Source organism: Haliaeetus albicilla, chromosome 13 (assembly GCF_947461875.1).
Source record: "Haliaeetus albicilla chromosome 13, bHalAlb1.1, whole genome shotgun sequence".
In the NCBI taxonomy this organism is placed as follows: domain Eukaryota; kingdom Metazoa; phylum Chordata; class Aves; order Accipitriformes; family Accipitridae; genus Haliaeetus; species Haliaeetus albicilla.
This window is the reverse complement of record NC_091495.1, coordinates 9,815,259-9,840,706: the sequence shown is the minus strand read 5'-3', so window position 1 is coordinate 9,840,706 and position 25,448 is coordinate 9,815,259. Positions and strand designations below refer to the sequence as shown.

Sequence of the window (25,448 nt, the reverse complement as noted above, 5' to 3'; positions counted from 1 at the left end):
ACTTTAAAGATTGAGAGCACCCTCCCATGAGTAGCCTCAGAGAACATCTCTAGTGTAGAAAAACCATATTCAAAAGAGCATGTGGAAGCATCAGTGTGCAAATGGTGTATCTTCAAGAGGGTTTAATAAATGTTTGGGGTGGTTTGTTTTGTTTCGATTTTTTAAATCTAGCTGAAAGAAATGCCAACAGAAGATAATTACAGACTTTCATTCTTCCCCGTGTTAAAAATTGTCCTCCTTTTGGGCCTTGACCTACGTTTTCTTAGGGCCGCCAGCACTGTGAAGGCAGGACTTCAAAATTCTTCTTCCCGCTCTGCAATCTACAGCAAACATTACGTCAATTTATTTTTATCATTGCCATGTTCACTGCGGCTCCCAAAGGTGGAAGAGAGCAACCAGCAGAGAATAACCAGCCCGGGCTTTGCTGGGTTTGAGCTTTTGCGGGGGGTGCTCTCCACGCTTTGGCCGACATGACCTTTCTCAGTGCACATAAACGCAAGGCCAGGCATCAGTGCCGGGGTTGGCGGTGACCCCAAAATGGCGACAAGGAGAGGCCCGCAGGGTCTCGCAGGGCTTTGCCCACTCCCGGGAAGAGCAGCAGCCCAGTGCCCGAGACCCACGGACCTCCCCGGGCCTGAGGGAGAGGAGAAGCCCAGGCAGACCTCCCGCCCCCTCACGTTTGCCGAGGTGCCTACGCGCCTCGCCAGGCCCGCGGCCCGCCCCGGAAGCCGCCGGCTCTGCTAGCCTGCCCGGAACCTTTGGAGACGGAACGCAGATTCGCGGCGCGGGGGCCGGGCCGGGAGACGATACTGGGCGGACCGTGGGGAAGATGGCGGCTGCCGTGGCGGGCCCACGTGGATGCGGCGCTGCGGTGGGCGAGGAGGCGGACAGCGGTAACGGGCGCCGCTTCCCCAACGGGAGCGGGAAGGGGTTTGGGTCCCTCTCTGCTCGGACGGGCTGCTAAGGCCTCCCCGGCCCCCGCCGTGGGCCGGAGCGGCCGCTCCTCTCTGCCCCGTCCGAGCCCGCCGGCGGGCCTGAGCCCGTTCTCCCCCCCTCGGGAGGCTGGCCCGAGGGCTGGAGCCGGTTGTCGGGGACGGCGGGAGCTACGGCCCCGGCCCAGCCGCCTGCCGAAGCCGCTTGCCGGTGGGGCGGAGGCAGCGGGGCGCGGGGTGCCCGCGGGGCTCCCTCGGGGTGGGTTTCCCGGCTGTGTGTCTGCCTGCGTCTGTCTGTACGAGACGAGGATCGGCTTCGTGCTCCGGAGGAAACCCCTGAGATGCGCCAATTACAGTAGCCTACCAGGAGAGCACGGAGTATAAACACAGCATAAACGTACTCATACTCCATCCTTTCTACGTGGTTCTCCACTCGTTTTTGCTTCTTCGTGTGTTGTGAGGGTATACCGAACTAGTTGTGATCGCTTCTTAATTATATAACTGGATTTATTTTTTTTTTTTTTTTTTACTCTTTATTCTGGCAGGAATCAAGGTTGTGGCCATTGGAGCCGTAGTTCTCAGTGGTTCTGTTTGGTTTGAGGGTCAAAACTGAACTCAAGGGGAGGCCTTGTGTGAGAGCTTCTTTCAGAGCTCATTTCTGAACGATTGCTGGTTTTAACTGTATCCGTCTACACCTAGATCACCAGGCAAGTTTAGAAGAATAAAGTATGGCGATATATGTGTATATTTATTCCCCCCCCCAATTGGGACTTTTTACATTAAATCTATGCCAGGCTTCAATCTTTGCGATTCAGAATAGAGCCCCAGCTCCTATTTCTGATAGAGTTATCTAGTTTACTTTGAAATACCTCTGCTTTATGTCATGCCGTTGACAGATCCTCAGATGTATTAAAGAATAAGTCATGGCTGGTTGTTGAAGCCCTGTTCATCTTTCTGTAATTGTTGAAAGCAAAATGTTGTTGGTATTATCCGGCATTATCCTCCTATTTTATTGCCAGGAAATATCAAGTAAAGGAGATTAATACATGGTTTTGCACTTTCTTTTTTATAAGTCTGATCTGGTTTTTATAGCTAACTGTGGAAGTTGGTCCTAAGCAGTGTGTGGAATTCACGTTTGGACTTTTGTAGCTGTTAGCTTTTGTATGTATGAAAAAGTTGCAAGTAGGGGTTAATTCCTTGTTTAAAAACTAGATAGCAATATTCTATCATGGACAAGGCTTAGGGGCGAAAACTTGACAAATTGTTTTACATGTAGGAACCAGGATGTGGTAATGCACTTCTTTACATGCAATGGTTTGATTTTTTTTTTTTAAATTTGGAAATCAGGATATGGAGACATACTGATATCATAAAAAGGATGCCTTTAGTAGTTTCTGAATGCATTGAACAAATTTGCCGCTTGTAAATCACCAATTTTAGTAAGGACTGTTGAAAAAACACCTGTAACTTATCCTGTGTGGAGTGTGACACAACACTGTTCACCTTCGTGGTAGTAAAAATCATACTGATACAGATAATGAGCAAGTATTCAGTATTTCGCTTCCACATTTGTGATGTAAACATACAATCTTGCTTCTTTCCATGATGATAACTAAATGCTCTCAGTCTTTAAATATGCCTGGGCATTAGAGGCTTAGTTTAAAATTGGTTAACACCACTGTTTTGCTGCTACATTGGTTTTTTTGCTGGTTCAAAAAGGCATGTGGAGAAGGCACAGTAAAGGGTTAGTCTGGCAACACAGTGTATATTTATGTTTGTTAAGTAATTAAATAGGCAGTTGATTAATAAGGAAGATCATTAACAGCTGTCTGCATGGTTTTACGGAAAGTCGATCTGCTGAAGCAGTCCTGACTTCATTCTCTTAATAATTTGCTTGATAAAGGTAGTTCATGGGATATAGTAATGCTTACAAAGTAAAGCACTTGGCTCAGTAGTACTTAACGTTGTGATTTTAAAATACTCTTTTTAAAGTAGTGTGAGGGTAGTAGATGGATGAAAGCCAGTCAGCTGGTATCTCAGAGTTGGTGGGGAATTGTCCCCTTGCTGGTTGGACTTGCAGTGTCAGAGACCAGCCTCCTTCTGTTGAGCGCTTGATTTGCAGCCTTGAAAGTTGTATACAACATAATTAATTTAAAACTTTTGAGTGGCATAAGTATTAGTGGAATGGTAGTTAATAGTGGCAGGACACTTTTATGCTCTGCTCTTGATTACGTGATAAAGTGGGTCCACTGAAATAACCAAACATATTTTAGCAGACCCTAAACTTGCAGCCTGTTTCATTCTAGTCATCTGCACTGTTAAAGACTTTATTTGTGCTATTTGACCCACTGAACAGACTAGTGAGGGAAGTGGTGTATTCTTCATGTGTTTGATTTGCTGTCTAGTTGGCTGTTCTGTCCTGTCTTGCTGTTGCTTGATTCCAAACTTCAGTATTTTAACTTTAATTCCTTCTTTTTTGTTTTGAAGGTGGATAGGGTAAGGAAACTTGAAATTGGGGGTGTTTTATTTGTCTCAAAACCTTGAGCAGTTACTTATACCAGAAAAGCTCAGTGCTTCTGTTTTCTTTTGAACTACCCAGCAACTGTCTTGATTCTTTATTTCACAAAGCAGTCTCCCCTCTGTGTTCATTATGCTTAGGTAATTGTATTTTTGTTGGCATTATTTTTCTTGAGCAGATTCTGCTTTCATGTAAGAAATGCTGCCCTACCTTCAATTTAATTCATGTGGCTGTTTGCATTTAAACACTAGATGTCACTGTTGCAGTTTGTGTATAAGTATGTACATGCATACATAAATGCATACGTATGTGTGTGTGTATATGCATTTATAAATTATAGTTTTTGAACTGGAAAACATAGGTTTTTTCCCAAAACTTGCCACTCCTAAACATCAAAATATTCATTAATCTAATAATAAATTTTCAAGGCTGCCTTTTCCCTTTTACCCAACCTCTTAAATCACTTTAAATCATCACTGAGATGAGCAAGCATTTGCACTGGATACTTTCTAATAAATTCATTATGGTGGTGTATGCCTGCTTGAGGAATTAATTGTAACAGCAAGTAGTATATGGCCCTGAACTCTGATAACATTTACAAATGGAGCAAGTTAAGCTAGTGATGGATCCTTAATAGAAACAGAACTCCTGATACTTTTTTTGTTCCTTTTTTTTTTACCCCTAGATTCTGAGTTAAGCTCAGGACTTCCAGAAGATAGCTACTCTTCAGGAGGTGAAGCCCTGGATGGTGATGATGAAGATGAAACAGCAGCCCTTGGTGATGTGGTTGAAAAGGCAACAAGCTCCAAAGCTGGCCCAGGTGCAGGCTGGGCAGATGCCATGGCAAAAGTGCTCAACAAAAAGATTCCGCAAAATAAGTCCACCATCTTGGCCAAGAATAAAAAACTGGAGGAGGAGAGAGAAAAGGAAAAACAAGAAAGGCTGGAGAAGAGAATGAAGGTGAGAAAAAGATGCTGTATCTTGTTGTACAGTCAGCCAGATGTGGTACATGCAAGATCCCGTCAGGGTGGATTTGGGAGAGTGCTCTGAGACTGTCTTCTGTTTCAGAATCTCTCCTCCACCATGATGTGAAGTAGCTTCAGTTTTTTTACTTTCCAGACAGTCATGCTGGAGGGCTTTTTCCTTCACTGCTTTTTCTGGGCCATCAGGCAGGCTGATCTTTGGCAGCAGGACTGTTCCAGTCTGTCAACTTAAGATGTTTTGGTGTTGAGAGGGTGAAAGCAGCTGCTTTTCTAATTGCTTTTGTTAATTTGGGGTATAATTCATTTTGTCGGCATTACAAGTTGAAATAGTTCTCTCTCATTGAAAGTGAGAGGGAGAAGGAGAAAACTGCTTTCATTTAAGTTCTGCTGTGACTTCCAAAATCAAAGGTCTCTAGGTTGAGATTGTAGTAATCATTGATGTGGTTGTGAATTGTTGTTTGCTCCCCTCAATGATTTTCCTGGTAGGAGTTTTTTGTTACAGTGTCTGTACCTTAAATTGCTTTTGGTTCTGAAACTGTTATGAAGAGAACAAAACTATGTTGGCAGTTAAGTCATTTGTTTGTGTGTCTTTAGTGGAACTTTTAGTTCCAGGCTGTGATTAATTTACCCTCAGGCTAAAAATACATTAATAGTTCTAATGTCTCATCTTACCAGTTCTGTTTCAATAGGATAACCAGGTTATCCACCTGACAGTCTGGGACATGCTGTTGTTAGGCCACGGCCTGCCTTTTAAATACAGAGCTTCAGTACAGCATCTGCTCAGTTATGATTGTCCCAAATACCTGTTCTCATCCAGTAAATATGTGGGAGTACTGCAAAGCAGAGTTGGGCTGCAGGTCCCCAAACTGTCTTGTTTACCTTTGGAAAAATATGAGAACAATCTGCCTTCTATTAATTTCTTGCTGGTGAAGGCTAGAATAGGACAGTTCTTTTGATAAAAGGCCAAAACGTGGTCATAAACTCACAAATTCATGGTAGTCTGCCTGGAATTACAAAGATAAGGACTCTGAAATTCCGTGAAAGACTTCTTGCGTAAAACAGACTTAATGCAACATCACCGCACCTAGAACACTGTTAAATTGTTAAAAGGGGAAAAAAATATTTCACTACCTTACTCTTTGAAGCAGAGGCTGGGGAAATACAGTATTCTCCTATTGTAGCAGAAAAGAAGCTGCTGGTGGTGTGGCCCTTGGTAAAGGGAAAATGTATCAGTTTGCTTTTGAAAGAGAGCGCCTCAAAAAAAAAAAAAAAAGGACAAAATCAGTGTTGTGCACAGGAATTGTTCTCCAGTGGGCGCTTGGTGCTCTTCCTGGTGTTTGAGTTCTGCCTCTTACAGACTGCCATGTGTCACTGTCTGTCACAAAGCTGTACCACAATTAATTCAGCTGGGGAAGTCAAATTCCCAAGGCTCAAAATGCGACATACCTGTCTTGATAGACCCAGGATTTTGTTATGTGTAAATTTCTCTGTGATCAACTTGTGAGTCTTGGAGTTGAAAGATGTCTTTGAATAATTTCCTTGTTTGTAGCAGTCAGTGTGAAAGCATTTGCATTTTTCTAGACTCCTTTTGCTTGTCTTGAGCCAGAGGCATCACACTGGTGCAACTTTTCTAGTTTTTGTTACTGAAGGCAAGTGACTCTTTGAGATTTGACTGTGGCCCCTGGTGTGTCAATGCAAGAGACTTGCCTCAGACCTGTTGTCCAGACCTATACTGGAACTCCCCTTAGCCTCAAACCAAACTGAGTTTTGTTGATTTATCTTTTTTTTTGACTCTTGCTACATACTCTATCAGACTATGCTGCATTCTCCAATGCTCCATGTTGTTTCACATAACAATATTTATAATGCAGCTTGATAAAAAGCGGGAGTGGGAAATGATGTGCCGAGTGAAGCCAGATGTTGTCAAAGACCGAGACAGAGAAAGAAATCTTCAGAGAATTGCCACGAGGTAAGAGTTTTTCTGAATGCTTTCCTTCAATATAAGTATATTGAAAAAAAGGAAGAAAAGGGGAAGAATTGGCCTGTGCAGGTAATCTGTTTCTAATCAGATTGAACTCTTAAGAGGTGACTAGCAGGAGCAGAGAGATTTATATACAGGTCTGCATTGTACAGTAACAAGTTCAACAAAAGATTTCAGAAGCTTTATGAAAGAGTAAAAATTTAGATGGGAATGTAATGTTTGGTTAACAGAAGTGCTTTGTTGGATCCCCTCATTTTGTTCATTTAATGCTTTAAAAATGCAGAACATTTGTTTCTACTACTCCGTTTTTTCCTTCTCTGCGGAGGATTCACCAGTTTAAGTTCAGTTGCCTGTTCTGTGTTGCAGTAGTTTGGTTCACCTAGTCCTGCGACGCACCTTGATGTGCTGTCTGTATCTGTCTCCTTACTTATTCCTCTGCCTTGTCCCCCTGCTTTAGCTGCTCTTAAGATCTTGCCTGAGGAATTTAATGGCTGATTGTAGATGAGTAACGTGCTTCTGGGGACAAAACATGCTCTTGCACTGGTCTCAGTGCCATGTTACTTTGCTTAGGTTGGGATCTGAATAGTTACTGGTGGATTTGTTAATTTCTGGATCCTAGCAATAAGTGTGAAGGAAAAGTGAAAAATTTAAAGCCTGCTACTTTGTAATAAATGTTACTTCTTAACTGAAATGAGGTTCAGAGTAACCATTTTGGGGAGTTAGAAGCCATCCAGCATCTGCCCTGATTAGTTGCTTTGGTAGAGGGTTAATTTCTGTAAAGGGAACTTGAGTTAAAAACTCTGTTTTGTTGTTGTTTTTCCCCATCCTAGAGGTGTTGTACAATTATTTAATGCTGTCAGGACACACCAAAAGAATGTTGATGAGAAGGTGAAGAAAGCTGGGAGCTCTGACAGGCAGCGTGCTAAACTACTGTCATCTGTGTCAAAGAAAGATTTCATCAGTGTTTTAAGAAACATGGAGGGTGCTAAAGGAAGGAAGAATCCTGCTGGAAAGGCCACAAAAAGTAAACAGGTAGGCTTTGTCTGGGAGAAAAAATACATACAAGTTACCTTCTCAGTATAATTGCTGTCCATTAATGTGCCTGCTCTTCAGAACACCTGGGGTCCCAGTGCCTGGGTTTCTTTGAAACAACTTAGGAAGGGAGCAAGTAGCTCTTAGCCTGTTTTCCTTGTCTTTTTGAGTGTCAAGGTACAAAACACTGGAAGCTCTTCTGATAAGACATCAAACCTTGTGTACAAATAACTTGGTTTAGCTGTGTGTTTAAAAAAAGAATATGAAAAATTGGATTTTATCTTGGATTTTGCACCAACCACAGAACAAACTGCTAGATTTTAGTGGGTTGTGACATTCAGAATTTGGCCAATAGTAGTTAATCAGCTCTTTAAAATTGTTAAAGGTGTGGGGGCTTTTCATCTTACATGGTGTATTAAACTGTACTACTTCTCTGTACCCATAGTTTTGGACATTTCAAACTCGCTTCCTCTGGATGATTATGGTATATGGAACGGAAGGGCTTTGCCATGCAAGTGAATACCACAACAGAAAGAAACTGAGATGTACTAAACATTCTATGTAGGCTTTTCTTTCCCTAATTCTGTGTGTGTGTGTTAGGCTGATGTGGCTTTATTGCTGTAATGATGTTTTGGAAAGAAGTATGTTAACACCTTGCACTTTTTCCAAATGTGCTCAAGAGAGACACAGTGTAGTTGGACTCGTGCTACTCTTTATTGGTTCTTTCAACTCACCAAGTAGCTCAGGGTTGAAAACAAGTTGCTCAGACATACTCTTTCTCGTATTTCAGAAGCTGCACGTTTTTGAAGCATATTTGTGTTCAGGTTTGAACTTTGTGCTTAGTAGTGGGTGGAATACTTCTGTTGGCTGAGACTCACAGTAGTTAACTAAGTGCTTTTCTGTGCCAGAAAGAAATACTTTAATCAGTTGGGAGACAACAGTTTGTCATATGTTTTTTGTTTGTGTGCACTTGGGGAGCATGCTGAAACACTGCCTGGCATGAAGAGCTCATACAATTTTCATGCAAGTGTAATATTAAAGTGTTTTTTTAAATTCTTCGGATAACGAGAACAATTTAGCTTGGTGCTGACACTTTATTTCTCCTTAAATAATTCCAGCTTGCTTGTTTGGGTGGGGGGGGTGTGCGTGTGTGTGGTTCTTCTTCCCCCCCTCCCCTGGAATAGCAGAAGAGTGGTAGCAGTAGCAGTGCCAACTACTATTGTAGTAGGCATTGAATCAACAGCTGAGAAAAAACTAGGACCCTTTTTTCTTTGTGTCAGATTGTAGCAGGGCAATTTTCTAATTACTAGGTCAGAAAACATAGATTACAAATGTTTCTATACTATAAAAAAAAAGTCATATTTTGGCAGCATCAGTAACAGCATATTTCCATTAAAGTGCTCTGGAGATGCTTTAGATGCTGGCTGGTTAGTGTTGGTTTTGAGTATTGATACAGGTGCTGTTTTCGCATTGCTTGTGAACAAAAACTTCAGATTTGGGAGTTTTTCATTAATATAAGTCTATACTTGTGGGTTTGGTTTTTTGTTTGGGAAGGGGGTTTTTTTTGCATAGCCCTGTCTGCCTGGGTAGACCACCCCCCTCCGTCTCTCCCTTGTTGCATTTGCTTCAGTGACTCTCCATTCAGTACTGAACCAAACTCTTTAATAACTCCTTTTCAAGCTGTTCTTAATCTGTCTTATTTTCTCTTGAGAACATATCTTACACGTTTAGCGGGCTTCCATCCTTGTAGTTGTTGATGCCTGAGGTTGAGGCCAAAATCTGATCTTCAGTCTCCTCCTCAGAATTACACACATATTTAGCCACTGAACAGTACTGCTGGTCTCCACTGTCATATCTCTACTTCTTGGTCTTTGAGGGTTTTTCAGAGAGTAGTAAGCAGGGATGAGGCTTTTGGGTGGTGAATTCCTTGCAGCAGGAGCTTGGTAGATTGATTGTGCCATCTGAAAGCTTTTCTTTGTTTGTTTTGTGGGTTTGTTTTTTTGGGTTTTTTTTGTGGTGTTTGTTTTTTTTTTTTTTGTAGCAGCCTGCTTTGTTTTTAGCAATGGAGAGTATGGCGTGTATTTCATTTTTTAACAAACAGGGGGGAAATACATTTATTTATCGCAACAAAAACAGTGGAAGAGATGCCAATCCCAAACTCCAGGCACTCTGCCATCAATTAAAATGCAGTCCAGAACAATAAAAACACTACCCCACCCACATAAAGCAAGCAGTCAGCAGGAAAAATAGCAGAATAAGGTTTTACCAGTGAAAGCAAACCTTTCTTGACTCAAGTCTTGCACTATGAAAGGAGACTTGACTCCGTTTGTGAGAATGGGCAAATGCTTTTTCTTATTCTACAGTGGTTTTTGAATTCAAGATTTGCTGCCGTATTTTTGAAAGCTTGGTGGCTTCTTCCAAATGTCAGGGGTTGTTGAAGAAACCCCTTGTAAAGCTTTGCTGTGGTTGACTATGTATATGTGTGCGTGAGAAAAAGAGATTAAACGCTCTGTAAAGGCCAGTCAGTAGCAGTGGGATTTCCTGGTAGCACAACCACCTAAAAATGTTTGTTCTCTATCAGATTCATGCATGGATGGGAAGGACAGGTAAGCTGTGCCCTGTGAGAACATTGTTTATAGTCTTGTATACCTTCAGCCATTGGCCTAAATATTACTTGGTGTACACCCACCCAATGTAGCTATGAAAAAAAGACTCTAAGGCTGTGAAAATTTTCCTGTGCCATGTGAAACTGTAGCCCTTCTTGGGGTTTTGCGTACCCAGATGGGAGTAATTACTTTTCTGAGCTGGAGCCAAAAGCTTTGCCTTTCATATCATTAGCTGTTTATCAAGGTATTTCTTAATCCTTGCTGAGCCAGCTGACTTGTGTAATATTTTTCCCTGTTTTTTTCTAAGGTAACTGTACATGATGCTTGCCTCAGGGTAAGATCCTCTAATTTACCTCCCCTCACCACCTTATCTGAAAGCCTTGCAGCATGGGGAAAAAAATGTAATATTTTTCTTTTTTTAAAAAATCCCACTTGTTTGTTGTTTGGGTTATTTTGGGGGGAAGCATTTATTGGGAGATATGAAAGCTTTCAATCTTGTCCAACACAATCCTTCCAGACCAGATTTTTGTTTCAGTATGTGTTGGTTGTATCTTGCAGCTTCCCACCTGTAGGATACTATAAGAAATGTTACTAAACTACAGGCTTAAAAAAGGTACATATCAGAGATGCTGTCTTTCCAGCCCTAGAGGCTGAAGTCATCTTTATGTCTAGAGAAGAAATACAGAAGTAGGTAGTGGTGGTAAAGGATTCCTTGCAGGAATCCTTTCTTTTCTTTAGGTCCTTAAGAAATTTCTGGGTGCTCTTAGGATTGTGAGTTAGGGAAGTACCTTTGCTTGGAGGGTTGTGTGAAGTTTCTGTTCTCTTAGAGGTGCACAGATGTGTTGGCTGATGTAGTGAATTACATGAGGTCTTGAAATCTTAATGGTAGGAAGACAAAAAAATTAAGAGTTAACATTCCCGGAACAGCCTCAACTCTTCTCCCTTGCTGCATGACAGTTACAACAGGGTCGTTCAGTACCGGGAGCTCTGATCTTGACTTTTCACTTGTCATTTGTGCTACTCCTTGTAAAGCATTACTGGGTGGTAAAACATTTTCTAGTGACATACAAATAACTGGCATGGAAGTTACAAATATTCTTCATGATAAGCATAACCTGCACTCATTGACCTTTAATTTTGAATTAGGCCTTTGTGGCATGGTTTTCTGAATCACCTGTGTTTGCTCCAACTTGTAAGTTTTCTTACACCAGATCCATTGCAGAGCATTTCAATGGTAGAAGTGAGAGCAGGATTTCCTGGTCTACTTCAGTAGCCATGATCCAAATTCTGCAAGGTAATTTTTCTGTAAACTGTGCTGACTACATGACTTGGAGGTACAATTTGCGTCCTGTGTCATGATGGCATCTGGAAAAAATTGGTGTATTGGTCTCAAAATAGTACCTATTCTAAAATAATTCATTGGTGGGAAGGAAGATGAGCAGAGAAGAATACAAGCACTATTTCATATCAGCTATTGCTCATATGGGACTTGAAATAAAATGCTTTTCCAGAAAAGTTCCTTCTGCCTGAAGTGTATTTTATAAATGCTTCTAGTGTTTGGTAAGTAATTTGTAAACACAGTGATTAGAGTCAGGTTTGCTATAGATTTTTCTTTTGTTTGTAAGACACTTAATAAATATTTATAAATACTTTAATTTTAAACAGTAGTTTGAGGATTGTTCAAGGGCAGGAGGAGTACTGTGCTTCTGACTTTGCTGTTCTTGCTGGGACACAAGAAGTGGCATGGGGGCTTTTCATTTTTCAAGTTAGATGGGGATATAAATGTGCTTTCCAGCTTAAAAATTAGATCTGTGTAAAGCATGTTACAGTGACTGCTTTCTTCTTCTTGCAGCTGCGTTAGGTACTGGCCATTGGCATGTTCTGCTTTTTTCCACAATGTAGAAATGGGGAGGGGGAAAAAACCTCAAAAGATGATTTTCATCCATATACCTGTTTGGAGGGACAGTAGTCTGAACAATTGCTTCAACCAGCTGTAGGAAATAGTTTGTTTCTGAGGTATGGGTGAAGGCATAGGTGACTTCTAGAAATTTGGTAAGGTGTATCAACACCTCTTTTAATCTTAAAAGGAAACTTTTTTTCTTAGGTGATAATGACATTGCAGAGTAGCAGAAGTTTATTACTACAGCTGTTGTGCGCTGGTTTTACAGAGCTAATTGAGGGAGTAACCAAGTGCGCATGTATTCCAGCAGATTTGAGGGGGCAGCCAAGTATTAATTTAGTTCAGCTGCAGCCAGAGTAGATGTGTTCTCCCAATTTTAATAAATGTCTTCCCATCACATGCACAGAAACTTTTAATTTGGATTCCTTTATAAATTGTGCATTTGTATCTGTTTTTCCCAAATATATGTACATTCTTGTGAAGGTCACCTCATATATGTTTGGAGCTGATGCTTTTAATTTAGTTTTTTGGCTTTGTACCAAAAGGTTGCTGACTACCTAATTGCATGCTGTATTCAGATTTTTATCCTTAGGGATAAATGCAGTGCAGCCTGCCACCAGTTTGCTATATTCTAAATTTCTTACATTCTTTAAGGTATAGGGTTGTTGTGCAGTATTAGAAGTTGTTTGATGGTGACATTTTTACCTTAAATCTGTTTACAGGAAGATATATTGACTTACCTGGTTTGGGTCATCAGCAGGGTTAGGTTTTTAAGATGTACAAGCTCAGTTCGCTATCTGTTGCCGTGGCTGGTAACACACATCTGTGTTAACATGGGAATGTAGGTCTTTGTCAATATTTAAATGTGTATTTGGTTGATAGATGTCAAGAACTTGACACAGTGAGTTCAACTCCAGATAAGAGGATTAAGGGCTGTGTGACGGCTGTACTTCAGTAGGTTCCCCCTTTTTCCTATCCTAAGATTTCCTTTTCTGCTCTCTTTGTCAAATACTTGATCAGAAGTCAGGAAGGGAAAAAGATTGTGATTTTCGCACTCTGTGTCTGTCAATGTCTTTTTTTTAATCCTCTTCGTGTTTTATGTTCCTGACAAGTTCTTTTCCCCCTGCACCTGAGGACCAAGCATGCAGCCCAGCATCCTGGTGCCTAATGCAAGTGCAGCCCTGACAACCGCTCGCACAGAAAGACCAGTTCCCTGTTTGTCATCATGAGTCACGTGTGGTCTAGTTTAATGCTGTCTTCTAAGATGCAGATAGTGTGTGATCGGTGAGGACAGATATTTTAAGAGAGTTTGGATACTAAATGCCTATTGTATCTACTGAGGTGATGACCTCAGGTTTGGGGAGGGCAGTCCTCCAGATGTTTATTACTTGGCCAGATCCAGGAAAATGTTTGTGGAGATAGCAAAAGACATGTTCCCAGCTCCAAAATACATCCTTAACTGATTTTTAAGTTCAAAAAGAATGAATGATGCAAGGTTTTAATGGATGCCTGTAGGAAATGTCTCTTTCCTTCCTCCTTAGAGCTGTAGACAAAATATTTTAAGTTCGTCTTTCTGTGAAAATGGATGATGTGATTTTAGTTGAAACATAGTGAAAGCCTTCAGCATGAAGTAGTTCAAGTTTGGCAAATTTTGTAAATTAATATAAAGAGGGATTTCTGATTGAAATGTCAGGCAATATTGAGACAGCTCCATCAGTCATATTTGAAACTAACTTGCCTTGCTATTTGATTATTAGTGCACATGATACTATGATGGTATTCTGTTTTCCAGAAGATGTTGCAAGGCTTTTTTTCAGTAAAACTATGTCTAAAACAACCACATTTGAAAAACTTGTGGTATACATCTTCTTTGATCTTCCTGTAAGTATACAAAGCACAAAAAGTCAAATCCTATTAGACTTTTTATCTGGTAAATTGAGTTGGAAGCCTTACAAAAGCAGCTTTCCACTTTTGGCTTTGTTCATAACTCTTATAGGCAGGGCAGTGTACTTAGACAAAAATGTATCAAAAATGTATTTTTTAAAAAAAAGTTCTCTGGAAGTAAGAAAGATTGGGTGGAGCTTGTCTGTCTTAACCAGTTTGTTTCCTCCATCTAAGCATTTTCTGTTGGAAATTATCTTGAAAAGTGATTCCCTTACTTTGAAGTTGTATTAAGGTAAAAAATATTCTGATTTCCAGAGTGTTGAACTAGCAGATGTGTATTATAAATGACCTCTGTGGGCACCTACTCATACTCATCTGTTTATCTTGGTAAACTTCAGGAGTGGTAGGTCAAACTGCTTCTAGCTTCCAATGGTTAGAGGGTTGCTGAATTCAGTATTTTTTTTTCTATGGGAAAATCTGGCCAGTTTTTAATAAATGTTCCTGAAATTTATCGAAATCTTAGAAAAATAGACTTTTTTTTTTTTTTTACCTACTGTTATTACAAGGGATACTAAAGCTATCTTCCTGGGAAGATCTGACCTCTTTTTGGTTTGTTGCTGAACCCTGGACAGTGTTCTGCATGTGGTCTCTGTCATTTTTCCCTCTACCTGCAGGCGTTGGGAAAACCCATATAGAAACATACAAGGAGATGGAAGGGTCGGAAATGGAGAGAAAAGGTAGCCAGATGGCTAAGACAAGGGATTGGGATCACGGCAGTTTACATATTCCCTCTTCAGGTTTAAATGGCTTTTAGAAAGCAGCCTAGGAGTGTTGAGGGGTATGGTCTGTTCCTTAATGAGTTTACCACTCACCCACGACAGTGTGAGGGAAATTACAGGAATATAAAATCAAAGAGACTTGGATTTGCAGACACTTAGGATATGTTGCAAAAGCCATTTAAGTAGGAGCAGGGGCAATGAGGGTAGGGAAGGTTTAGCCAGACAAGCTGCTTAGTAGTCATAAAAACTTCAGTATTTCGTACTTAGTAATAAAAAATACACAAAACCTAGTTCTTTGTGGGTTGTTTTTTTTTTGTTCTCCCCCTCCTGCCTCATAGTTTTTTGGATCCCTATACTTGTTTTGGGACTCAAATGTAAGTGGAAGTCCTGAGACAGGAAGAGGAGGCTTTTTAATAGCCCCAATTCTTCCTCATCAGCTACTCTGTGAGATGATTTCTTAAGTGCTGGAAGTGAAGGACTTGGTCATTACTGTAGCCTTCGTTGTTTGAGACAACCTTTTGGGACTCACTTTGTTATGCCTCTTGCTGAATCATAATGAAAAACATTGGATGATTTCAGCAAACAGCTGTGGGCCTGCGTGTTTCCTTACTGTGCCAACAGGCAAGCTTTTATAAAAACCTGCAGAAAATTTTAGGTACCCAGCTGAGACAGTGCATAAGTGTCTTGCATAAATGGGTGACATCTGAGAAAAATCTGTTGTGACTTGGAAATGTTTGTCTAAAGTAGACTGTTGAAAGACATTGGTACTTGACTTCTGAGGGATAGCACATTGAAGACCTTAGTCTTGACCAGATGCTTCCTACTAGGCACTTTTGCTGTATCTGCCTATTTTCCAGGTACAACTTGATGGTTTGGGAACTGTGCAACTTGCAACAGGGATGTTGTGCATCTGCGTAATGTTTAGGCTGATCTTTAAACTCTGTCATGTCTTCAGTACTGCAAGAAATACACATTAAGAAATGTAGGACCAGCTGGCAGAGAGAATTCTTTTTTATCACTTGTGAGAAGTTGTGTGGCATTTCTTTCAGGGTTGAAAGGCTAAGTATCTAGAAAAGTTCTTTCTTCCTTGATTTTGAATCCCATCCAAACAGGAAGAATTCTTGGTTCTTTATTTTCCTTTTAGGAATAACGATGAAAGCTGGTAAGGAGACTTCCATGTAAGTTTGCTCTTGGTAATGAGCCAATACGCTTCCTGGTACAAAATGAACAATATTTTGCAGACTGCTTACCTGAGGCTCATGGCTAGCTAGCATGAAAAGCTATTCTTTCTGATGGACAGCATTGTATTTTCCAAGTAAGAATTATGATTCAGCTACTTTGAATACCATAACTTGCTATACAAATTTTTGTCTGATAAGCAATTAAAGTATAACTTGTTGCTTTAAATAGAAGTCTTGATCATATGTTGTTTTCAGCCACAGTACTCATTGGGAGTTAATTGATCTTGGTGCTATGCAGTCTTTGCTCTAAGGATCCTATCGTTCAAGTAGATGAAATATGAAAGTTGTGTGGAGACTTACAGATGAAGAAAGGGTAGGAATAAGAGGTGAATACTGAGATAGTAGTAGCCAGTATGGTAGACAGTAATTTTACTGTCAGTAGTGTAACTGCTGATAAACAGGCATTGCAGATGTGAAGTAAAAGCATATAGATGAGGATGATGAAGCAGTTTTGTTTTTACAGGAGGAAAAAACAAACATGACCGAAAATGATCAGTGATGGCATACTGAAAGAGTATACTGTCTGGAAACTTTCTGTCCTGATGTGTTGCCTGATAACTTAATACAGGGAATGTGTTATTTCTCTCTTTCCAGGTATCTTCTCTGTAATAATTTGCAGTTTACTTTGAGCTAATTTTTATTTGGTACCTACTTAAAAATGCTTGCTTGTGGACCTTTTTTTTGATTTTTATGTCAGCGGAGTGTTTTGGCCTGACAGTTGGAAAGACAGTGATGTAGTTACTCGATATTCACAACATTGTCATTTTTCCTTGTATTTTACAGAACATGAGTTACAAATTACAGAATATATTCCACAAGGAGAATTGTTAGTATGGGTAAAGGTAACAGTTCATACCTGTGTTGTAGCTTAACTATAACATCGTTTCATTAGGTGAGGCCTATTTTCAGGTGAGTTTTTATTTTATGAGCTTTTATTTTCTGTGAGTAGTTCCTGGGTGTTGTATGCCCATGCTGTTCATCCTGTCATTAAAATGTGTAAAGGGAATCTTGATGCCAGTATGGCCAGGCATTGTCTTGCAGCAGTGTGTGGTAAAATTCCTTGTGCAGTGGAAGGATTTCTGAGACAGTTGCTATTGGAGCTGGAGCACAGCACAGGCTTGAGGAGTTCCAGAGTGTCCTGTAGGCAGAAGGGCCCTGTGTTACGCTTGAATTCTTAAAATATTTCTGCTTTTTCTGACAAATACCGATTTATAAGGTTTCTGATGAACTAAGGCTGAGGAATCTGTTCTCTCATAAGCTCTTTCTGTGATTCTTTGCAACTGAGCATTTAATAACAACGCTAATGATTTTACTTCTTTGCTTAAGTCCAGATGAATGCTTGTTTTTTGAAATTCTGTAGTTCAGTTCTGACCCCTCTAAGGTTGGGGCATGTTTAAGCCTCTCCGTGCCAACCCAAAGCATTCCTTCTCATTCATACATCCCCAGTTGTAGTAAACCCTAGAGGAGGATGTGAGGAGGATGTGAGGATGGGGAGATTCCTCATGCAGGTCATTAAGCTCTGGGTGGTCTTCTGGCTGTGCTCAAAAGGAAAATCAGTATTTGTTGTGCTTGTAGTAATAATTCCAGTGCGTTACTTGCAAAGAAGTTTGAACAGGAACAGCAGGTTTCAAAACACTGTCAAAAAAAAAAATCATTCTTAGATTATTTTTTTTTTTTTTTTTTTACTAGAAATGCCAGTGTAGATTCTGGTGTGCACAAGAGACCTTGTGCTCTAAGTAAATCTCCTGTGCCCCTGTTGATATCCACAGTATAGCATCAGTTCAGATACACTAAGGCAATTTAGTTCAGTTGCTCTGATTTCTCTTTCTGAGAGAGGATGCAAATGGGTATTGAATAACTCTCACCCTAAGGAACAAATGATTGTGCAGAATTACGCTGCAGTAGAATAGACTTCTGTTGTGCAGCTCATATGTTCTGCAAGCTCGAAAATGCTTCCCAAAGTGAGTTGCTGTGAGACTTCAGCTCAGAAGTTCAAGATAGTAGCAGTACAGGATATGCTCTCAGTTTCCAGATCTGTGTGTTTTTGTCTGCTTGGGATCAGGCGTACATAGGAACCTTATAGTCAAGAACTCACTGTAATTCAAATTAGATAAAGTGGCAAGTGGCACTGATGATTAAACCCAAGTGTCATTTGTCTGTTAAAAATCATTACATTATGTTTCTGCTTCTATTGCTGCTTTAGATACTTCAGCTGCAGTTTTCTTTATTTCTTCTTAGCCTAGAGGGAACTTACTGTCTTAGCCTGTGATCTTGGATATTCCTGAAAACGAATTAGGAGGAATGATTATGCTGGTGTTCTTTGTTTTCCATTTCCTCTCTCTGCTTCTCTGCCATGTGATTTTTTTCTTCTTTTTTTTTTTTTTTTTTTTTTAAATTTATATTTAACACACCTCAGTGTATACCTGTCCTGGGTTTTTTTGAGCTAGGTTTAAACCAACTTGCTTGGGGATGAGAAACGGAATAGCAGCAGTTGTTTGGAGCAAGATGCAGGCTGGCAGGGAAGGTAATTGTCAGATGTATGCGAGAATACATTTTGGCAGTTACACTTTTTAACTTCTTTGTCATGATAAAAGCCTCCCTGTATTTCAAGGTCTTAGATGTTTGCATTGAGCAAAATAGAGGAACCTGGGGAGGCAGTTCAAATTAATTAGACATGTTAGAATTGTTTTCTCAGGGCTTAAATTTGTTGTTTGAGAGATATTTATGTTAGGAATTCCTTCCCTGACAGGTACAAATAAACGTTTATTGTATGTAATGGTAAAGAGAGATGCCCCTGCAAGCTCTGGCATTTCATCTTGCACACAGAGCAAAGGCGTGGGAGCCCAGCATGCTGATTGTAATTCCTAGGTCTGAAAAATGTTCATTTGTTAATACCCTGCAGTTACTGTCTTCTGGATGCAGGCTGTAGGGGAATCTCTACGGTGATGTAGGTATGGTTGCTGTTTTACAGATGCAGAAACTAGGGTGTGTTCAAGTGACACGAGCTGGTGGAAAGCAGAGTGAAATGCTGTCTTTAATCTGTGGGCTCTGATTTCAAGACATATCTTTTAATGCTGTTGCTTACCAGTAAGCATTATGGGACTTTGGTCTGCTTATGCGTAAGGTTCTGAAAAGCTCTGGCAAAATTTCCTGCTCTGGTTTTAGGATGTTGCTGTGCCAGTAAAGCAACAGATGAAAATGACAACATCCTGTGACTTAGACTGAACTTAATTCCCTTAAGCTTTCAAAGGAAGCAGCCTTTGAGCTAAGGCACTCATTTGCAGACTGAAGCAGCTATGTGCAGTTACAAGTATCCTGCTGCTGCTTCTGACAACTTCAGAAGGGGTAGAGAGGATCGATCTCCCACCTGAGTGGCAGTGCAGTCTGCTGCAACTCCAGTGTTGAGTTTGGCAGGGCTCAGCTGAAGATACTTACTGTAATGTCAGTTATCAAGAGTGAATTATTTAACTCCAGATTTTTGCAGTGGTAAAGAAATGAACCAAAACAGGGAGATTTCTAACTTGATCTTGATTATATAGCTGCTGCTGGTGCCATGAGGCTTTCATAGACGGCTTCCTCCCAAAGCATCCAGGAGGCAATTCCAGCCCAGATCCTGCAAGGGATGGCTGTTTGTTCTAGGTGACAGACCTAAGCTTTGTTGTCGGGTGGGTGGGTGGTTTTGTTAGGGCTTGGCTAAGAATTTCAGTTCATCTTGTCCTGGTGCAGGTTTTAGAGGGTATGTCTTCAAACCAGAATTAACTTGGGAAGTATGTCCCCACTACAGAGCCCTACTTGTGTCAGACTTGAGCTAATGCTGCAATAGCTTAGGTGGCATACCAAGCAGGCAAGATGGTATTTGTTTTATTTATATGATCTCTTTTCAACTGGACTATCAGTCTGTCCCAGCAAAGGAGTATCTGCACTAGAGTAACCACACGCACGTTTTGGTCTGTCTTACTCAGCTCATGATAACAAGTGTATCACCATGTAACCAGTGACTCCTGAGATACTTTACTAACTGCTGCCTCTCAGACCTTTTGAAATAGGTTGCCACACCTTCAGGCAAAAAGCAAACCCATTCAAATGTATGTGTAAAAAAAAGGGAGAGGGGTAAAAAAGCAACACCAGAACTTTTCACTCCTCGCCTTACTGAAGGATCCACTTTATGTAGTGTTACACACTAATGTTTATATAGCCTGCTTTGTTTTCATTTGGGGATGTTCAAAGGGGACTTCAGTGTTGTAGTGAAATGTGGGAGGTGTGGATGAACAGCTGATGGGAAGTTCAAAAGCGGTTGCATAGAATGAAAGCTGGTTTATTCTCCATGTGCCAAGAATCAGGTTTGTTTTATTTAGATGAAACCAGATTATGGCATTGAAAAACCAAGTGTATTAAAATTCTTACATAAAGCAAGTTGGGAAGCGATGTTACAGTTGAACTAATTGTTAATTATACAAATAGTCTTGCTGCATAATTTCTTGACTCCGGGAATGTTTTGTGATATGATAGATTTGGGGAGTTTTTATTCTGAGAGGAAAATAGACGAGTAAATGAGTTAGGAATGAAGATACTAAACATGGGGTTTTCTTCACTTGGGAGCACGCTTAAAATTGATTAAATATTTGCGTTCGAGCATTTAATCTTCATCTTTGAGGAATGGACATGCTACCTCTGTCTTTCTCCTTAGGGCTTGTTGTAAAACTATTCAAACCTTTGTGGTGCCTTACATAGTCGGTAATGCTATGGAGGATCAGCATCCCTCTTTTGTTGAGGTCCTGCTTTTGTTCTGTTGTTCACTTGACATAGCCAGAAAGAACAGCTAATGGTTGCTGAATAGTAGCTTGTGATGAATTTGAGCATTGGGCTTTTAAACCCTGAGCCTTTCACTGTCATTGCTGACAGTAATCTACTGCTTCTGTGCTGTTTAAAAAAAAAAACAAAACAAAAAAATGCCTGTTCTGTGCATTTTGGGGGGGGGAGGAGGAACTTCTGTTGGTTTTATTATTATTGAAAAAAATAAGAAAATTGGATTGTTTTGTAAGGAAGGTGGGATTTTTCCATTTAGGTATTTCAAATTTTACTTTGTGGCATGTTCAGACAGTGATTTATAAAAGGTCTGGGATTAAAAAAAAAAAAGCTTGGTGACTTTTGTAATCATTCCGACTTTTCTGTGCTCTGCAAAGGTAAACATATAAAACAACTGAAAACACAGTTAAAAGGGCATGGGGGGAAGCTACCCTCTCCTTGTGTCCCAGAACAGAGTAGCTGTGTTTGCACTAAAATAGATTATTCCCATGTGAACATCTTAAGGTCTGCCTAGGGATCTATCTGATCTGTAACTCTTTAATTCCAGGTAATTGATTACCCAGTCTGAGATATTTCAGGCTTTACTGGTATAGTATTTGAAGTAAATTGCTGCAAGAGTGGAAAGTGGTTAGGACACACAACCCTGGGGAAAAGGGGGATTGTTGGGATGGGAGAGCTACTCTTAGGAGTAGGCATTAATGAGAGCAGCTGTGAAGACAAAAAAAAAAAAACAACCAAAAACCAACAAAAAAACACACACAAAAGAAAACACAGTGCAAACATCTTGAGGAACAGCTGTAGAGTTTCTCTTTTTTTGAACTGGGCCCTGGGAGATTCTTTTTGGGACTTGTTACCCTATTTTTGTGAGAGTAGTCTTTGAAAAAGAACTGCAGGAGAAGTCACATTTAGCACTTCTGCTTTGATTAGCTATTAAAAATACAAATCTTGTTTGGCAGACTTTTTGCACTCAGATAACTTCTGTTGGCATGATATGATGTGTTAAATTTACAGTGATGGACCTGCATTCTCTATTCTTTATTTCTTCTGCTATTGAATTCTGTATGCTGCTCTCTCCCAAAGATTGCACGGACATCAGCTTAAATATGCTATGATTCTATGTATCACATATTCCTAGAGGCATGAACAAATGTCTACAGTGATCATACATTTACTACGGGTTTTGCATCTAGTAGGCGAATCTGCATCTGCAGAGGATGCTGTAAAGGATAACTGCCATCCACTGTAGAGTATCAGGAGGTGCTGGTTCCTTAAATTAGGGTGAGTCAGCTGAGGTCTGTCCTTTTGAGCAGCGGAGTGGGAAAAGCACACCTGAGATGCCTGTATTAACTTTGTTTCAAGGACCCTGCAAAAGTAAATTACCGTTTTCAGTGTCCCTGATTCTGTTTTGGTAGGACAATTTTTTGCTTGCCTGCTGGACATTGAGACATGTTGTGTTCCTCAGAAGTATTTTGCTATTAAGCTTAAACCGCTGAAATCCTTCTTCAGTATATTGAACAGTTTTTAGTATTTTTTCCTTCAGCAATAGCTTCAAGCTGTTCTTTAAAACTGTTGCCACAGGATGGGGCTGTTGCACTGCCCAAATATGAACAGTCACTGAGATGAACTGCATCCAAGCCCTGGTTTCAGTGCTAAACTAAAACTACACTCGTGTCACTTTTCTTTATTATTCACCAGTTTGTGTAGTGTGGCCTCTGTTTATCCACTTTCAAGAGGTAGGAAATTTGGAGTAAGGTGTTGTTTGGCTTGCTGAGTGTAGATCAACTTTGTTTCTTTTAGAGGCAGCTTTGCACCATATGACAAGCCCAGGTAGTGAGGTAATAATCCACATAAAGGGGATTTGGTTCACGTATCACAGAATATGTTAAATATTAAGTTTGGGGGGTTTTAAGCTTTTATTAAATCCATATTTGTGTTTTAGAAATGTGCCAAAAAGTGTTCTAATGAAGCAGCACCTGGGGGTTAATAAATGATATCATGAATCCATTCTGATTGCCAAGAAAGATTTTAATAAAGGAAGCTGTGCCCAGGGTTGAGTGTTTCATCTATGAGGAATAATTGTTTTGTTTCCATATTTCTTTTATTCATTGGTTAAAACAAGTTTGCTTTTTAGCATCAAGTCACTTATGATTGTCCCGTGTTTTTCTGCGTACCATTTACATAAAAAGCTAGCCCTCAGTAGGTCTGCAGACGCAAATTATAAGAGTGAGAGGTGTTATTTGATTGCATGAAGAGCTTCCATCTTTTACTGCCTTTCACATTCATCTCATCTTCCTCTGTTCCCTCTTCTCCCCCACTCAAACATTCAGGGTGAAGTGAAGTCCGAGGAGGGGCCAGAATGGAATATACTGCGTGATGACTTCATGATGGGAGCATCTATGAAAGACTGGGACAAGGAAAGCGATGGAGAGGGCAATACTGAACAAGGAGGTGGTCTGAAACAAGAAGATGACAGTGACTGAATGAAACTGAAAACCATTCAAGATAATGTTTTATCTTCTTAGCTTTGTTTGGATAAAAACTCAGCATTCTGTGAATGTACAACACTTGGAGGATATCTCTTTTTTTTTTTTTTTTTTTTTTAAAAAGACTTGCACAACTTTGGAGTGTTTTCTCCTCCATGTCAAACTTTTATTAAATATAGCTTCATTTGCTATATTGAAATCCTGAAATATTTTCCAAAACATGTATAATTTTCAACATATTTCCAAAACATTTTGTACAGTCAAAATAGTGGCACCTGCCCAATGAAAGAAAGATTTTGCCAAGGTCATTAAAAGTTTATACATTAGTCATGGCAATTGATGTATTAATGTGCCTGCATTTCCAAATCAGTGTTGCACTTTGAAAAGTTGTTAGCGATTCGCAGTAGAAATGGCTTACAATAAACACAGAAATGCCGTCACCTTGTAAAGTTATCGGACTCCTATAGAGTCTTTACTACTTTGGCCAGAAAAGGTTTTGTAGATAATAAAGAAAAGTAACCATTAATGTGATAGTTCTGGTCTTGGAGGATTAGTTTGATTGGAGACAACTTTGGAAACATAACTATAAAAAGAGAGACTTGACCCTACTGATTGGCTTTTATATTTTTATATATATTTATATGTACATATGTATTTTTTCTGCAGTGCAAGTCTTAAATTGTATAAGTTAAGATACTGGTAAGAGAGGAAAGGACAGTCATTGCTATTGTTTTTGTTGGGGGAAGGAGGGCTTTTCTAGCAATACTGCATAAAATTATATGCAGTGTTGCTTCATTTGCAGTTCTGGTGTTCTGGCCTTTTTCAGTAAGGAGCCGGACCTCTGAGATACATCCTGTGGGTTTAGTCAGCTATAATGCTAATTCCTCAGGTCTGTAAAGGGTCAGACAAAAGCCTTTCCTCTTAGGTGCATGCTGGAACAGTACCAAATTTTGGAAGATGTCTGTCAGCATAACACTGTTGGCTTTGTTTAAGCTACAGCAATTTCTCCTAATTAGTTGTTTGGTTGCAAAGGTGCAGAAGCTAACATACATGGTAAGAATATATTCTATATAAGCATATGCATACAGAAGGAAGTACATTGTGATTAAGGTGTTCTAAATGAGAGGCTGGGGCTGAATTCTGCTTCCTTCACTGTTTCAGACTGGCTGTCTAATGCTGTGTCATTTGTTTAACTTTGCTGTTGCATTTATCCATTTGCTATGTGAAGAAAATGCTTTGGGGCCTATTAATTGAAACTTAAAATACATAGTACTATTCTGTCTTACGTACAAACGTTTCTTTGTACCTGCTTATACGCAAGATAGGATTAGGAGTGACTTTCAGGTTTTCAGTCTTCAGCATTGAAATGTGTGGTAGGACAGTGGATTCAGATTTTTGTAACGAAGGCATTGAGGAGGGGAGGGGGTTTGAACTTTGTGTGTGCTGCAGGATAAAAAATACACATACAAAATGGCAGAGAAACCCATCCTAACAACTGGCAATGGTTGTGTTATCCCTAGCCTATTCATCTGGTATATATTGCAGCATAATTCTTTGAGGAGAACTCAAAGCTAACAGCAGAAATGTTTAGACTTTCAAGCTGTTTTGAGTGTTAAACATATTAGGTATCTGAGGAGACATTAGTTTGTGGCCTGATATTTATTATCACAAACGAAGGCATACACCCAAAATATCAAGTGGCAAAACCACAGAAGTTTGACATATGGTTATCCCGGCTTCTGAAGGCTAGACATCTGTATAGCTGTTCAGTGAGAGTTGGCATCTCATTAGTGCAGTACAAAAATATACTACATTGAATTTTCAGTCTATAAAGCAACATAGTAGTCTAATCTGACATAGCTTGCTTTCTGCAGAGTTCAGTTACTTTGTGTGGAAAAATTACATCAGCACCCTTAAATCTGTAGTCGTTCTTGAGTTTGATATCATCAATCTCTGAGATCAAACTTTTGGAAAAGTTTTTCTTAGGAACTATGACATATTGAGGTGATTATTAAAAATTTCAAAATCCTTTCAGAATGCTTCGAGAATACTTGGGTGTTTGAGTTTTATTTGTGCATTTTTGAAGTAATGTGTTGGTTAAAGCACTGAAGTGTCACTTGTGTATTTAAGAAAAACATGGAATATATGGATATTGCTAAAAATATCTTCAGCTTCCATTTCATTTAGAGTGCATAGCAGTACTTTTTGCTTATGAGTGGAGAGTGTTTCTTGCCTTTTAAGAAGTATAATACTCCAATTTTTATGTGTATTGGATAGGTTTTTAATTTTGATACTGTACCTTG

The 25,448-nt window shown here is 39.9% G+C and overlaps 1 protein-coding gene across 1 annotated transcript; it reads left to right on the top strand.

Annotated features, from left to right (window-relative positions):
- Positions 1–762: 762 nt before the first annotated feature.
- RRP15 (ribosomal RNA processing 15 homolog) lies at positions 763–25,195 on the top strand. Its single transcript, XM_069800113.1, has 5 exons — positions 763–893; positions 4,136–4,410; positions 6,305–6,402; positions 7,245–7,446; positions 22,990–25,195. The coding sequence occupies exons 1-5, from the start codon at positions 830–832 to the stop codon at positions 23,140–23,142; spliced, it is 792 nt and encodes a 263-aa protein (XP_069656214.1). The 5' UTR covers positions 763–829; the 3' UTR covers positions 23,143–25,195.
- The last annotated feature ends 253 nt before the right edge of the window (positions 25,196–25,448 follow it).